At 38.9% G+C, this 17192-nt stretch overlaps 1 protein-coding gene across 12 annotated transcripts in view; it reads left to right on the top strand.

The window, feature by feature from the left end:
* Birc6 (baculoviral IAP repeat containing 6) overlaps positions 1 to 17192 on the top strand; it is a 188573-nt gene that overhangs the window by 36126 nt on the left and 135255 nt on the right. For all 12 annotated transcript variants that reach the window (XR_003734946.2, XR_005089742.1, XM_028873519.1 and 9 more), the window contains 3 exons: positions 136 to 194; positions 7330 to 8724; positions 16000 to 16149. Coding sequence is in view for 10 of the 12 variants with exons in the window: in XM_028873519.1 (XP_028729352.1) it covers positions 136 to 194; positions 7330 to 8724; positions 16000 to 16149 (1604 nt within the window). In the remaining 2 variants the exon portion in view is untranslated. The remainder of the gene's footprint in view (positions 1 to 135; positions 195 to 7329; positions 8725 to 15999; positions 16150 to 17192) is intronic.

Here is a 17192-nt window from a genome sequence, read left to right as displayed (position 1 = left end):
CTATGTTGTGTCTTCTTCTTTGTTATGAATGCCAGGCTCCTACACTATAGCTTATGTCTATCCCTAGCCCATAAGGTAAAGAATTTTTTTTTTTTTTTTTTAAAAGTTTAAATTGTTCTTACTTTGTCTTTTAAGCGATGATTTACTGGAGGATTCAGACAGCGAAGAGCATTCCAGATCAGATTCTGTGACGGGTATGTAAAAAACCTTAGCTAATGTATTTTATATATCCTTATATTTCTACAGTTAAAAATAAATCTTAATACCAATTAATTCTTAATTTCCAAATGAAACTGAAAATCTTTTTGTTTTTTGAAACTGAAAATCTTGACTGATACACTATTTCAGTTTCTGTGTTTTTCAGAGATCTTGAATTAAGTATAAGAATATCATGTTCTCTAATTAAAATTTAAATGACATCCATTTTATTCAAAGGAAATGAAGTATTAGGCATATTAAATTTGTGTCACATATGCCAGGGGATGAAAATTGTGTTTATTTGTATGCTATAGTCTCTTCAATAAGTATAGCATTTAAATAAATAAAATTCTTCATACTCAAAAAAGCTTAAACTGTGAATTCCTAGGCATTGTGGCATCAAGTAGATGTTGCCTTGTTTACTTATAAAATAATAAGGTAAAGTAACATGGTTCATGTAGCCCAGGCTGGAGCTTGCTCTGTAGCTTAGGCTGATAGTGAACTCGATGGTCTTCTTGCCTTAATCTCCTCAATATTGAATTATAGGCATGTGCTATCATGGCTTACGTGTGTCATATTTTTCAATATTATTTCATAGAGGAGGTGTGCATCTCAAAACGGTTTTGTTATATTACATTTTTTTCTTTGCGGGCACATATGTGTTTGAGCGTATTCATCTGTGCATGTGCCCAAGGAAGCTAGCGGTTGATTATATCTCCTGTTTTCCACCTTAGTTTATAAAAGTCTCAGTTAGTCTCATATTCTCTCTCTCTCTCTCTGTCTCTCTGTCTCTCTCTCTCTCTCTCTCTCTCACTCACTCACTCACTCACTCTTTCTCCTTCTCTCACTGTCTTTGGTTTTTTAAGACAGCGTTTCACTGTGTAGCTCTGGCTGTTTTGGAACTCAATCTGTAGACTAGGCTGGCCTTGAATTCACAGAGATCCACCTGCCTCTTGCCTCCCAAGTGCTGGGATTAAAGGTATGGACCACCATGGAAACATTCTTTTACTAAACTGGGAGCTTGTCTATTTGACTCTGCTGGCTGGTCAACAAGCTGCAGGGTTCTACCTGTCTATGTGTCCCCAGTGCTGGAGTTACAAATAGACACTCCTGTACTTGGCTGATTTCCATGGGTGCTGGGACTCTGAACTTAAATAATCAGGATTGTACAGCAAGCTTTACACCAGTTGGGCCATATGCTTATTGGTTACTTATATGAGATGGTTATTGTGACTATAACTGAATGTCATGTCAGGAACATGTTAAGGACATGTACCATACTTAATGTCTTCAGAAGAAACAGGGTAGTGTACTAGTTAGAAACTACAGTTATTATAGAACAGTTAATGCTCTCTAAATTCTGATTCTCTGAAATGTTCTTGAAGTTGCTGTTTGGGCTCTCAGTTTTGAAGTTCTTAGCCCTGGAAGAACCCAAAAAAGACATGAAAATGCCCTGAATGATAGATATATAATTCTAGAAAAGTAAAGAATTGATTTCACTTAGAAAGTTTAAACTAAGGGACTGGAGAGATGGCTCAGTGGTTAACAGCACTGGCTGATCTTCCTGAGGACTTGGGTTCAATTCTCAGCACCCACATGGCAGCTCATACCTGTTATTTCCAGGGGATCCAACACTCTCACACAGGCAAAAATGCAGGCAAAACACCAATGCACATAAAATAAATAAAGTTAAAAAAAAAAGTTCAGACCAGGCTGGCAAGATGGTTCAGCAGGTAGTTGGTGCTTATTGGCAACCCTGATGACCTACCTGAGTTGAATCTCTGAGGTAGGAGATAGCAGAGTCCCACAAGGTCCCTCAGACCTCCTCACATGCTTTGTGTTGTGTGTGGACACACACAAACCTAATGCACACTATTTAGCCTAATAAAATCAATGATCTTTTCCTCCTTTGCTGTGCTTTTACCAAGACAGAAGCAGCATGATATTACAGTTTCTTAATCCTTTATAGAAAAATAGTGTATGCACTGGAGACCTTCTGAAACCTTGAACTCTGTTAGGTTCAGTTCACTCTGGGTTTCAGGGTTTTGTTTGTGAAGTATTTGCTGTAAGTATTCATTCATGTCCCCCTTTCTCTTCTTAAGTACTTGGTTTTAACTATAGTAACTTACATGTATGCCATAACTTTGTTCTTTTCCTTTGGTCTAAGGAGTTTAGTATATATTTTGAGGCACATACCACAATCTGTCATGATGACTGTAATTAGGAAGATTGCTACAAGTTTTAGCCTAGCTGGGCTTATACAGTAACAAGACTCTGTTTGATCCCTCAAATAATTCTTGCATTTGGACTATATTCTTTTTTTTTTTTTTTGGTTTTTCGAGACAGGGTTTCTCTGTGTAGCTTTGCGCCTTTCCTGGAGCTCACTTGGTAGCCCAGGCTGGCCTCGAACCCACAGAGATCCGCCTGGCTCTGCCTCCCAAGTGCTGGGATTAAAGGCGTGCGCCACCAACGCCCGGCTGGACTATATTCTTATTTATCTTCTACTATTATGTTTTCTTCTGTGCTTGTTGATTTTTCACATTGCCTTAGGATGTACTTTAGTTTAGAATATGCAGAAATTTTATATCTATATATATATATTTTTTTTTTTTGGAGACAGGACCTTTTTTATATAGCTCTGGCTGACTTGGAACTTGCTGTATAGATTAGGCTAGCCTTGAACTCAAAGAGTTTTGGGCTTCTGCCTCCTGAGTGTTGGAATTAAAGGTGTGTGGGAATTAAAGGTGTGTGGTACTACCCAGGGTCCTTATGGTATATTCTTGTTGGTACATGTGATGCATTTTTAAAGAAAGTGTTGTCTTTGAATAGAATTAGAAGGTCATGGTAGTAAGGGATTAAAGTCCTTCCAGTTTAAAAAATTTTATATTCCTTTATTTGTGTTTAATATGTGATGTACATGGCTTCTGAGTTCATGTGTGTGGAGGTCAAACATCTCCAGTGTTTTTCTTGTGGAGATAGAGTCTCTCACCAGTTCTTGGCTAGACTCTTGGGCCAGTGATCCCCAGGGAACTGCTTGTCTTGGCCTCCCCAGTGCTGGTTAAAAGTCTACTTTACTTGCATGCTTGGCTTATTTACATGGGTTCTTGACATTGAATTCAGGTCCTTCCTGTTTCCTTACAAGGTAGGTAATTTACTGACTGAGCCATCTTCCCAGTCCTAGTTAATTTCTTCATTTGGGGTTTGCCAGTAAGCTGTTCTTTCATAGGAAAATAGAGTTCTGTGAGATTAATTTTAAATGTATAGGTTCTATCCTCGAGCTCACAGAGATCTGCCTGCCCCTGCCTCAGGAATTAAAGCGTGGACCAGCACCACCCAGCACCTATATGTTTTTATTTTTATTTTTTTATAAATATATGAAAGAGAGAGAGAGAGAGAGAGAGAGAGAGAGAGAGAGAGAGAGAGAGAGAGGGTTTTTGTTTGTTTGTTTTCGAGATAGGATTTTTCTGTGTACCTTTGGAGCTCCATCCGTAGATCAGGTTGGCCTTGAACTCACAGAGATCTTCCTGCCTCTGCCTGAGTGCTGGGATTAAAAGGTACGTGCCACTGTAGCCTGGCTACCTATACGTTTTTATATTAGTAAGTTTTTGGAGGATTATGGAGTAAGCATATCTAAACTTTAATATTTCTTTAATTTTATTTATTTAATTTTGGGTTTGTGAGCCAGGGTTTCTCTGGGTAGCTCAGGCTGTATTGGAACCTGCTTTGTGGACCAGGATGGCCTAGATCCACCTGCCTCTGGAGTGCTGGGATTAAAGGTGTGCGCCACCAAGCCCAGCTGAGAGATGTAGTCTTATCCTGTAGCATCTTAAACAATTTTAGGTGTCACTTCAGAACTTTACAGCTCTAAGTGATTTGTATTAATTTGAATGACAAGCCGGGTGCTGGTGGCGGCGGCACACGCCTTTAATCCCAGCACTGGGGAGGCAGAGGCAGGTGGATCTCTGTGAGTTGGATGCCAGCCTGTGTTACAGAGTGAGTTCCAGGAAAGGCTCCAAAGCTACACAGAGAAACCCTGTCTCAAAAAACAAAAAATAAAAAAAAACAAACAATTTGAATGACATAGTTCAAAGAACTTTAGAACATATTAACCTCAAAATTATGAGTTCACAATAAGAGGCATCTGTTTTTTGAAGATTGTACATTTTGAAAGTTCCCAGTTAATTTCAAAGAGAAACATTTTGTGTCTGAACCATGTATCTGAGTCAAGGAAGCATGACTTCTCATGAAGACTGCAAAGAAGGGTTGACACAAGGATTGAGTACAAACTGAACTTTGACTTAGGAAGGAGCCATGACAAAATCCAGTTACTTAGCTCAGGAAAGGATGGCTGTTGGAAGCTGTGGCTTTGATACTACTTAAGAAAGTAAGCTGCAGGGCTGGAGAGATGGCTCAGCTGTTAAAGGCTAGGCTCACAACCCAAAATATAAGAAAGCAAGCTGCAGAAGGATTTCCCAAAGGGATTGGAAAGTATTGCATTGCAGGTATGTAGCATAAAATTTATTATGTGGTCTAGTTGGTCTCTAGTAGAAACTTTGAATTAAGGGCCTGGCTATGGTGAGGTGGCAGAGTGGTTGTCTGACATGCATGAGGCCGTGTTATTCCAGGGTACTTCAAACATAAATTGAAGGAGGAATAGTTAGAGATGTCAGATTTTCTCACCAAAATTCTCCTGTTTCCCAGATGTGCTTTGAGTGGTTATAAGAGGAAGTAGAAAAATAGGGCCACCTGCTGTATTTTTCTGTTGTATATCTGTTTCTGGTTCTTTTTCTTTGAACAGGGTCTCCCTGTATCCTTGCTTGTCTTGGAACTCACTACATAGCCCAGACTGGCCTCATTTCAGAGTAATCCAACTTGGTCTCTTGAATGTTGGGATTATAGCAGTGAGCCACCAAACCTAGTCTATCATTTCTTTTTAAACAGTTTCATCGTGCATGCCGTTTACTTTAAATATTGTCTTAACTTTGTGTGTGCTTTGTGGATTTAGTTGACTTAATATATAAATATATTAAAACTATTCTATGTGAACAATTTCTTGTCATAACTTTAAAAAGTCATTTAATTTTTTTAGTTTAGTCCAACAGATAAGTAAGCATCTCCAGGATACATAGTGAAAGCTGTAAAAATACTTTACTTTTTACTCTGAGTTTCCAATCTGAGAAAGTAGATATAGACAATGCTATGTAGTATAGTGGCTGTTTGTTATTCTAGCCATTCTAGCCACAGTCTGGTTCTTCTGCTTCAGTTAGAAAAGATTTCTGTTGTAGATGTTAGTAGTAACGATTATCCCAAATAATGGGACATTCTTGTAGCATGAATCTTAACAGTTCTTATTAATAAGATCAAATCCGCCGGGCGGTGGTGGCGCACGCCTTTAATCCCAGCACTCGGGAGGCAGAGCCAGGCGGATCTCTGTGAGTTCGAGGCCAGCCTGGACTACCAAGTGAGTCCCAGGAAAGGCGCAAAGCTACACAGAGAAACCCTGTCTCAAAAAAAAACAAACAAACAAACAAAAAAAAAAAAACAAAACTAAACAAAAAAAAAATAAGATCAAATCCAGGGCCAGTTATTGGGGTGAATACTGGAAGATCAGAGAGACGGAACAAGCCACAGCTAACCTCACCTGGCCAACTTCTCAACTGGTCCTGTTTCCTCAGACTGGAAGCTTCTATGTCCTCATCCGAATGAATCTCAGCTGAATTGCTGCTAGAAGCCTGAATGCTTAACCAGCTAAAAGCTTAACCAGCCAAACGTTTCTAGTTTCTGGTCCTCACGCCTTATATACTTTTCTGCTTTCTATCACCACTCCCTGGGATTAAAGGCTTGCTTTCTGGGATTAAAGGCGTGATGAGTCACCATGCCTGCCTGTATCCTTGAACACATGGTATTCTGCCTCTGGAATGCTAGGATTAAAGGCGTGTGCTACCACTACCTATCCTTTATGTTTAATATTGTGGCTGCTCTGTCTCTGACCCCACATAAGTTTATTAGCATGCACAATATTTGGGGGAATACAATACCACACATTCTGACTAACACTGTAAGTTGTTGAAGAGACTGTATAACGGTATAGTATCAGGACACCTAAGTGGTATTCACTGATCCCTTAACCTATTACTTACTTGTACTTTTAGTCTTCATATAGACATTCCATTTAATATTTCCTAGACTCCTACCTTACTACCTAATTATAAAAGCAGTTCTAATTTTTCTTTATTTTTGCTTAGAGTGGTTTTTACATTGTTGTTACTGATTCTTACTATTAAGAAATTAAAAAAAAAGAAAGAAAGAAAGAGAAAAAAAAAAAAAAAACCAAAACCAAGATTGGTGGAAAGAATTTTCAGTTCAGTATTAGATTACCTGAGTGGAGGATTGACTGTTGTCTCTGGTGGGGTTTTTGTCTGTATGTGACTGTCAGCATGTGGAGCAAGAGAGAAGAAATAGTGCTTTGAATCTTAAAGCATTAAAAAAAAAAAGACACTGAGATTATAGTGTTTTTCTTAGGTATTTTAGAGAGTGCATAAATTACAATGCACAAATAAAATTGAGCGTATTTTTTGGTTTAGAATTGAAGTCTAGAAATTCTGTTCTTTTAATACTAATTTAAAGCAATAACTAAATAATATATTAATTCTCTCTCTACCTTCTTACTCCTTAAAAATCAATTTGTCTTTAGTTCTCAAGAGAATGTATTTGAGTTGGAAATAATTTTTAATTTCTTGAGTAGTTTTTTCTTTTAAATTTTCTTATGTAGAGTCATCTGAGATTTGATAAAGTTTCTTTTAAAATGCTTGAAGTTTGAAAAAAAAATCACTTCAAAATTTTGTGTGTGCATGTATGTATGGGCACATGCACACATATGAAGGTCAAAGTCACAGCTTGTAGGAGTTAGTTTTCTTCTGTCATGTGGGTTCCAGTGATGGAGCTGAGTCTGGCTTGGGGACAAGCCTTTACCTGCTGATCTGTCTTGTGGTCATGAAATACTTTGAATTCTTGGATTTACTATAATGCATAAACCACATGAATTAGGAAAAAAACCTCATTGAGGTACTGATTGCAATTTACATCACTAAGGCCGTTGCGTCTAATGTTTTGTATTGTTTCTTTTCAAAGGGCATACATCACAAAAGGAAGCCATGGAAGTAAGCCTTGATATAACAGCGCTCAGCATTCTCCAACAGCCAGAGAAACTGCAATGGGAGATTGTGGCAAATGTGCTTGAGGACACTGTTAAGGATCTTGAAGAACTTGGGGCAAATCCTTGCTTAACAAACTCTAAGAGTGAAAAGACAAAGGAGAAGCACCAGGAACAACACAACATTCCCTTTCCTTGTTTATTGGCTGGAGGTTTATTAACATATAAATCTCCCGCTACCTCACCCATTAGTAGTAATTCCCACAGGTCACTGGATGGTTTAAGTAGAACTCAGGGCGAAAGTATATCAGAACAAGGGTCAACTGACAATGAATCGTGCACAAATTCAGAACTGAATTCTCCTCTGGTAAGGAGGACTTTACCTGTTTTACTTCTTTATAGTATCAAAGAATCTGATGAGAAAGCAGGAAAAATCTTTTCACAGATGAACAATATTATGAGTAAAAGTTTGCACGATGATGGTTTTACGGTTCCACAGATTATTGAAATGGAGCTGGATAACCAGGAGCAGTTGTTGTTGCAGGATCCTCCTGTGACTTACATTCAGCAGTTTGCAGATGCAGCAGCCAGCCTCACCTCTCCAGATTCTGAGAAGTGGAACTCTGTGTTCCCCAAGCCTGGGACTTTGGTTCAGTGCTTGAGGCTACCAAAGTTTGCAGAGGAGGAGACTCTTTGTATAGACTCCATAACTCCTTGTGCTGATGGAATTCATTTGTTGGTAGGACTGCGGACATGCTCTGTTGAATCGTTGAGTGCAATAAATCAAGTTGAGGCCTTGAATAATTTAAATAAATTAAACTCTGCACTATGTAATAGACGGAAAGGTGAGCTGGAATCCAATCTTGCTGTAGTGAATGGTGCAAATATTAGTATGATCCAACACGAGTCACCAGCAGATGTACCAACTCCTTTGATCATTCATCCGGAGCAGAGGAATGTTAGTGGTGGATATTTAGTTCTTTACAAAATGAATTATACCACTCGAATAGTGACTTTAGAAGAGGAGCCAGTAAAAATCCAGCATATCAAAGATCCCCAGGACACAATTACCTCGCTCATTTTGCTTCCACCGGATATCCTGGATAATCGAGAGGATGACTGTGAAGAACCTACTGAGGAAGTGCAGTCAACCTCAAAGAACGGGATTGAAAGAGAAAAGAAGTCTGACATTTCTACTCTTGGACACCTGGTGATTACCACTCAGGGAGGATATGTAAAAGTATTAGACCTTTCAAACTTCGAAATTTTGGCCAAAGTGGAGCCTCCCAAAAAGGAGGGCACTGAAGAACAGGATACATTTGTTTCTGTTATTTACTGCTCAGGCACAGACAGGCTGTGTGCGTGCACCAAAGGTGAGCTATTGGCTTGATTCTTCTCAAAATACCTGTGGTATTCATCTGTGTACATAACTAGTGTGAATTTTAGATCCATGTAAAAAGAGGATTCTTTTTTATAAATTATTTTTAAATAATGTAGTGGACCATTTTCCTACTGTTTTTACTGACTAAAAATTTTATTAAAGATTGTTAAAACTTCCCTAGGCAAGAAATCTATTTGCAAGTAGCTTAGTAAGTCATCAGAAAGTATCTTTTCATCTGAATATAGAGATATACTTGGGACCATGAAACTTGAGGGTCATGAGTTCAAGTCCAGCCTGGATTGTGTAGCAAGAAAGAACTTTGCTTAACTTCAAGAAATAAGCATCCTGGTATTTTTGTGAATATCAACTGTGCATTGCCTACATTTGTGGACTGTGGGGAGGAACTCGCACCCACTTTTCCCCCAGGGTACTCTGAGTAGAGAGAAGTGAGAAATATTTAGATAGGAATATAGAGGCGAGAGAGACAGATAGAGAAACATAAGATAGCCTCGGGAGGGCCTGGATCCTTCTCCACTGGCCCCTTCTGTCTCTTCCAAAGGGCTGTTTATAGAAATGCCAAGGGATGGGGCAGAAGACCTCCCCTAGCACAGCCAAGTGCAGACCCTTCCAAACACCTGGTAACCAAGCACGCGGTCAGTCCATCCTCTTAGGCAGTCCTGCTGTGTAAAGCAAGCTCAGATCTCACTAGGAAACCTCTGTGGGCTCCCACAGCGGAACTAATTTCTTGAGAAACTAGGATAAGACTGCCTGTGTGTTAGACTTGTTGATGTGACAATACACTTGATATTAGCAACTTAAAGGAGGAAGGACTTACTTGGTCACATGGTACCAGAAATTTTAGTTTGTCACAGACTGAGCAGGGAAACTTGTGTCAGGGCAGCTACAAAACAAGGGGTGTGTGTGTGTGTGTGTGTGTGTGTGTGTGTGTGTGAGAGAGAGAGAGAGAGAGAGAGAGAGAGAGAGAGAGAGAGAGAGAGAGAAGTGAGGGCGGGAGAGAATGATTATAGCTTGTGTTTCTTTTATTCCAAAGGGCCCCTTACATTCATGGCAGTCTCCCACCTCTACCTCTGTGTGCAAATGCCCTCATAGATTCACTTATAGATGCTTTTTCTATCTTCTAGGCATCTTTTAATATTGCCAAGTTGATTAGCTGCCACAATCTATTGTGGGGCTCATTATAATCACATAATGTATGTGAAGTTTCTGGCACAGATTGATTTTTGGAAAAAAAAAACAACTTAGCAAGTACTCTTTAGATTTATAAGATGTTAAGATGTTTGGTCATTTTTTTTTTTCATAATCTTTGGCTGGTAATAAATTAGTTTTACAACATTTCAGGCCCTGTTGGACATTATGCAATATAACCCCATGTATTTGTTTGTGTAAATCAAATAACTGTGTACAACAGATTTTTGACAAGTAAAGCTGACTTTTGTGGCATAACAAATACTGTTTGCTATTGATAGGTTAGTTGGAATTGTAGAACCACAAAATTCTTGAAGCCTAGATTATAACCAAGACTTGACGAATTTGGGAAAGGTGTTATTCATTCTCTGTTTGTGCTTTTGGTAGGCATTAACGTGAGTTTTTGGTTGAATAGATTAACAGGGCTTAACTAAAGAGGGTAGTAGCTAGTGTATTGATTGGTTCAGATTGCTACATCTAGTGAAATACCCAGTGGGGAAAACAAGTCTTCAAACTGTATTAAAATCAAAGTAAGTTATTATAAAATATGATCAGTTCAACATAACTTTAGAATGATTAAAAACTTTGAAGTTCAGGTGAGACTTGAGAATAGCTCGTTTAAGTTCTAGAAGGTTCCAGGGAATTTTAACTTCCTGATCACATGTGTCAGTTTGTTATGATCTTTGCCAGTGATCATATCAAATTTATAACACATTTTTTCATAGAGCCAGTTTTTGCAGATCAGTAAACTAATTAAAGGAGAGTTCAGTAACTTGTCTTAATCACAGAGCTAATAATGGCAGAGAGGATTCTAAGCTGGTCAGTTTGTTGTCTGAATCTTTTAAACTGTGTACGCTGCCCTGTTAAGAGTATAACAAAAGCTGAAGAATCTTAAAATGAATTTCCTGTAGTATTCAATATGAAAGAGCTGAGAAGTTGCCATCTTGCCATAAATCATCCAACATGGTGCTTGAGTTTGTTTGGCCCTGGACATATGCTTACTTGTAAGATACTAGTATTTGTAGAAATGTAGTAAGGGTTTACTTACTTCATTTATTTGATGAGATATAAAGTAAGACTAATATTTGAAAGTAGATTGGTATATTCTTAGAGTTAGGATTGCAGGGTTCCCAGGAAGCCATCTTTGTGATAGTTGATTTCCCTGGCTGTTCTGAACTCTCTTCAATGCTGGGATTTCAGGTGTGCTAACAGAACCAATTACTGGAGAACTGAAACAGATCTCTTTTCCCTGTGTGTGAGTTGGTGTGAGTGCAGTCCTAAGGCTGTCTCTGCCTCCCTAGCACTGAAATTACAGGTGGCCTCCGTATCCATCTGATGTTACATAAGTTCTGGGCATCCAAACTCTAGTCCTGATGCTTGCTTGGCAAACTCTTTATTTACTTAGCCATTTCCTCAGCTCCTGGAATTAAACTAGGCTGGCCTCTGCCTCCCAAGTGGTGTGGTTAAATGCATATGACACCAAGTCTAACTTCTAAAAATTTTTGTAATTAACTGATTCTAACATGAACAAAACCTAGAAGTTATACATTGTCATTGAATTACCACATAACATTTGATACATCTATATAATATTGAGTAATGTTTAAATCATGTTAAACATTTATTTCCTCATTCATCATTTCTTTGTGGGGAAAACTTTGAAGTCCTTTCTTCTGGCTCTTGGACATGTTCATATATGATGTTATGTGCAGCATAGTATGTAGTAGTTACCCCAGAGCTGCTCGATGCTGTGTTAGTGTCCATTGATCAACAGTCCCATATTCCTCTCTTCCCTGTCTCTGGCCTCTGTAACTACCATTCTGCTGTGAACTTACATGAGATCACCTTTTTTAGATTTTACATGAGTCACTTCATTGAGGTACTTTTCTGGTTTATTTTGCTTAGCATAAAGATCTCTAGTTCTATACTATTACTAACTAACTAACTAACTAACTAACTAGCTAAACTATTTTGAGAAAGGGTTTCTCTGTGTAATAGTGCTGGCTTGTCCTAGAATTCACTCTGTAGACCAAGCTGGCCTTAAACTCACAGATGTCTGCCTGCCTCTGTGCACTGCCTAGCTAAAAATTTTTTAATTTTTATCTTCATGTGCATTAGTATTTTGCTTATGTGTATGCTTTTGTAAGGGTGTCAGGGTCCCTGGAACTGTAGTCACAGACAGTTGTGAGTTGCTGCATGGGTGCTCGGAATTGAACCCTGGTTCTCTGAAAGAGCAGTCAGTGCTCTTAACCACTGAATCATTTCTTTAGGGGCGTTTCCCCCCCCCCCCCCATGTAATTTTAAATGACAGGATTTCATTCTTTTTTTATGGCTGAGTGGTGTTACATTAGGTACATGTGTCAGATTTTTTTTTTCTTTCATTCATTAATTTAAGGGCACTTAGGTTGTTTCCATTTCTTGGCTGTTGTGAGTTCAGTGTTTCTGTGAATATGGGTATGAAATGTCTGACAAAATGATTTCCTTTGGTGGTTTGTCCAGTAGTAGAATTGCTGTATATATTGTGCTTCTGCAATGAAAATCTTTTGAGAAACCTCCATCCTGTTTTTTTTTTCCTCTTACACACTTTGTGTGTGTGTATGTGTGTGTGTATGTGTGTGTATGTGTGTGTGTGTGTGTGTGTGTGTGTGTGTGTGTGTGTGTGTGTATGTATGTATATAAGCTCTCTCCTTTCACCATACTTGTTCCAGGGGTTTAAACTCAGATTGTCAGGCTTGGCAGCAAGTGCCTACCCACTGAATCATCTCACTGGCTCTCCCATACTGTTTTGTTTTTGTTTTTTTAATTAATAAAATACTTGTATTTTATGAGTATTTTCATGCATGTGTGTCTGTGCAGTATATTCATGCAGTGCCTGAGGAGGCCAGAAGGACTCAAATCCCATGTGACCAGAGGGTTGTGAGCTGCCATGTAGGTGTTGGGATTCAAATCCAGGTCCTCTGGAAGAGCAGCCAGTGAGTGCTCTTAACTACTGAGCTGTCTCTTTTTTGAGTGTCTGGAATTCCTTATATATTTTTGATACCACTTTTTTTTTTTTTGATCCCCTGATATCACTTTCTTGATATGTATGCATTCCACATTCTATTTGTTGGGTCTGTGTGCTGTTGAATTTTTTTTTTTTTTTTTTTTTTTTTTTTTTTTTTTTTTACTGGTTATTCATTCATTTATTTATTTTTTTAAGAGTTTTTGTGATAGGGTCTTTATATTATGTAGCTCTGACTGTCCTAGAACTTGCAAAGTAGACCAGGTTGACCTTGAACTCAGAGATCTACCTGCCTCTGGTTCCTGAGTGCTGGGATTAAAGGCGTGCACCATTATGCCTGACAATGTTTCTTACTGTTATGTAGTTGCCGTTTAGTTTTATGAAATTTCATTTTTTTAATATTCCCATTCATTTGAGCAGTCAGCAGTCAAGTAAATTGTAAACTGAGGAAACATGTGTTTTCTTTCTTTCTTTTCTCTTATAGTCATGAAAATCTTTACTTTGCATCTGTGAGAGATGATTATATAATGTCCTGGGGTAGAGTTGGTTAAATTTGATTGGTGACTTTTGACCTTTTTGTACCTGGATATTTGTATTTAACTTTGGGAGTTTTTTTTTATTACTGTTTTTAAACTTCTTACCCTTTTCACAGTCTCAAGTTCCAGGACAGCTAAAACTACACAGAGAAACCCTGTTCCCCTCTCCCCCACCTCAAACATTTTTAGTTTTTGTCATCTCTGTTAGAGGAAGGGAACATGTTGATTTTAAAGATTTATTTATTTTGGTTTTTGAGACAGGGTTTCTTTGTGTAGCTTTGCGCCTTTCCTGGATCTCGCTCTGTAGACCAGGCTGGCCTCGAACTCACAGAGATCTGCCTGCCTCTGCCTCCCGAGTGCTGGGATTAAAGGCATGCGCCACCACCGCCCGGCTTAAAGATTTATTTTTATTATTTTGAATTATGTGTCTGGGAATTCTGGTGTCTTAAGGCCAGAGGTATCCCACCCCCTGGAGGTGTGAGCTGACACAGATGCTGGCAATGTGACTGAAGCCCTGGGCTAGAGCCACAGTCACTCAAGCCTTTTTCATGGTGCTCTTAGAGCCATTGATCATTGACAGTTTGCATGTGAGTCTCTCAGTTTGTTGTTTGAGTTCATTGAACTGAGCAGATTTGTGCGATAATGTTTTCCGTCAAATTAGGGAAGTTTTCCCCACCTGTTTATGTCTCTTGAGTGCTGGGATTAAAGGCATATGCCACCACAGCCAGCTCCTTTCCCCTTCTTATTCAGGAAGTGTGTGGTAGTCTTTCTTGGTCCATCGTAATTCATGGCTGGGCACTTAGTATTACAGAAGCTCAGTCTGATTCCATCCTCCATAAGGATTATTATTGCCTAGTGTATTTTGTAACTCAACTGACTCTGAGGTTTGTTTTCTTTCCAATGTGTTGTTGCAGATGGCTGTCCTCATTTTCCCCTTGGTTTTTATTTTTGAGGCTTGTTTTTTATGTTAAGTTTTTTACCTGTGTGTAATGTATTTTGATTATAATCACAACCTCCCAAATTATCCTATCTTACCTTTTTCTCCTTTTCTTTGTACCCCCTTTCCCCCCAACAGGTCACACACACACACATGCCTGCATGCACCCTCTCTCCTTCCTGACAGGTCACACACACACACATATACACACCCTCCCTCGTGATTTTAATTAGGGTCGATTTGCTTGCAGGAGTGTGGGTGGGAGGAAGGCTTGTTTCTTCCCTACTGTTTCTGTGTCAGCACACCTTAGTGCTCAGCCCGGTGTTATATCTCACAACCTCATGCAGTGTGGTCATGTCTGTGTTTCTCTGACTTTAGTTTCTGATGGGGTTCTTCAAGCCTTCAAGTGGAGGCTTAGGCTAGCTGTATTGGGGCCGTGTGTGAAGCATCTGATTGGGTTATGTGGGGAAAGTTGACCCAATCCCTGGTGCTTCTCTCGCTACTTGTTATTCTGGTAGATACCTGGTTTTTCAGTGCTTTGCTTGCTCCATACAGGACTGCAACCTTATGCAGAAGACCTTGTTGGCTTAGGAAGTGGCAGTGAATTGGCAGGTTTTCATGACTTACCTCACCTTGACTGTGGATTTTATAGCTTTATAGTCATGTATTTATATATATGGCAGGAAAGCTATATGATCACACACACACACACACACACACACACACACACGTATAGGCTATATATGCATATATATAGTCCTAGCTTTTCTATTGGAAGTGTAACTATATAAACTCAGGTTACAATGTACATTATTTGTAGTCATTGATTTTTTTTTTAGTCTCATATTTGCTGTTTACTGTTTCTTTTTATGTGACACATGAAAACAAGAAATTTGATTTGCTTTTTAAAAATTTCATTGAGTGCCTCAAAAGTTAAGAATATTCGTTCATTTTTATTTCATTGTGATTGCATCAAAAGTTAAGAATATTTGTTCATTTTCATTACTTCTGGAATTAAGAGATTGGGCTGTAGATCTTAATATATATAGCTACTATATTAGTGTCCTCATCTGTAAGATGATCACAGGAATAAACCCTGTTTCAAAAGGCCTTTGGTAAAGTTTATATTAATGAATGAAAGATATCAAAGTATCATGTTATATAATGTAACAGGTATGAGAATAAATACCTTTTAAAAATGTGTATGAGTGTTTTGCTTACATGTATGTCTGTGTATGCATTTGTGGCCTCGGAGGCCAGACAAAGGTGTAAGATCCCATGGAACTGGAGTTGCAAATGGTTGTTAGCTGCCATGAAGGTAGTGGAAATTGAACCCAGGTCCTTAGCATAAACCTTTTAACCACTGGACCATTTCTGTAGACCTGAGATAAATATCTCTGTTATTTTCTCTACTAAATTGGCTGTAGTTAATTTCAACTAAGTTTCCAAATTCTTTGACACAGATAACTGCTATAGTGTTCTTTGTGTCAAGTAGTATTAAAATAAGTTGTGAATTTTAAATTAATACTGCATTTAACTTTTAAACTATTTCCATGTATTTGTTGATGAAATTTTGCTATACTCTAGGTGGTGAACTTCATTTTCTCCAAATTGGAGGAACCTGTGATGATATTGATGAAGCTGATATTCTGGTAGATGGATCCCTTTCTAAAGGAATAGAACCATCTCTAGAAGGTTCCAGACCTTTATCAAATCCTTCAAGTCCTGGTATTTCAGGTAAGAAACTATATTTTTATAGTAATTTCTTCCTTCCTTCCTTCCTTCCTTCCTTCCTTCCTTCCTTCCTTCCTTCCTTCCTTCCTTCCTTTCTTTTTCCTTCCTTCCTTCCTTCCTTCCTTCCTTCCTTCCTTCCTTTCTTTTTCCTTCCTTCCTTCCTTCCTTCCTTCCTTCCTTCCTTCCTTCCTTCCTTCCTTCCTTCCTTCCTTCCCTCCCTCCCTCTCTCCCTCCCTCCCTCCCTCCCCCCCTGTATGTATGTATGTATGTGTGTGTGTGTGTGTGTGTGTGTGTGTATGTATGTATGTATGTATGCATGCCACAACACTTGTGTGGAAGTCAGAGGAAAGCGTGGAGTAGGTCCTCTCTACCATATGAGTCCCAGGGACTGAATCCAGGTTGTTAGGTTTGGCAGTAGGCACTGTTACTCACCGGGGCCATCTTGCCTGCACCTTTACCTCAGTATATAGCTTTTATTTAAGTAGGGAGTACAGCATGAAAAGTGGAACATTGGGGCTGGAGAGAACGCTCAGCATTTAAGAGCACTGGCTTCTCTTGCAGAGGACTGGAGCTCACTAGCCAGCACTGATGTCAATAGTTACAGTTGTCTGTGATTCTACCTCCAGTAGCTCTGATGCCTCTGGTCTCCAAGGGCACCTGTACTCACATGTACAGACTCACATAAAGACATGCATACATACACGTAACTCATAAGATACCAAATTAAAGTAAGGAGGAACATTAAGTAAGTGTAGAATCAAGGAGTGGGTAATAGTCTTAATATTATGTGTAATTGAATAGCTAAGTGACAGTCTTACTGTAGAAGTATATTAACATTGTCATTGTCCCATCTTGAATCCATGGATAGTGCCACCATGCCCAGGTAAACTTCATGATTTCTTTTAAAAATATTTTTTCTTTTTCTTTTTTTAAATAATATATTTTTATGTGCATTGGTGTGAAGGTGTCAGATCCCCTGGAACAGTTATGAGCTGCCATGTGGGTGCTGGGAATTGAACCTGGGTCCCCTGGAAGAGCAGGCAGTA

The sequence above is a fragment of the Peromyscus leucopus genome, chromosome 22 (genome assembly GCF_004664715.2).
Source record: "Peromyscus leucopus breed LL Stock chromosome 22, UCI_PerLeu_2.1, whole genome shotgun sequence".
Lineage (NCBI taxonomy): Eukaryota > Metazoa > Chordata > Mammalia > Rodentia > Cricetidae > Peromyscus > Peromyscus leucopus.
This window is presented reverse-complemented; position numbering and strand designations above follow the sequence as displayed.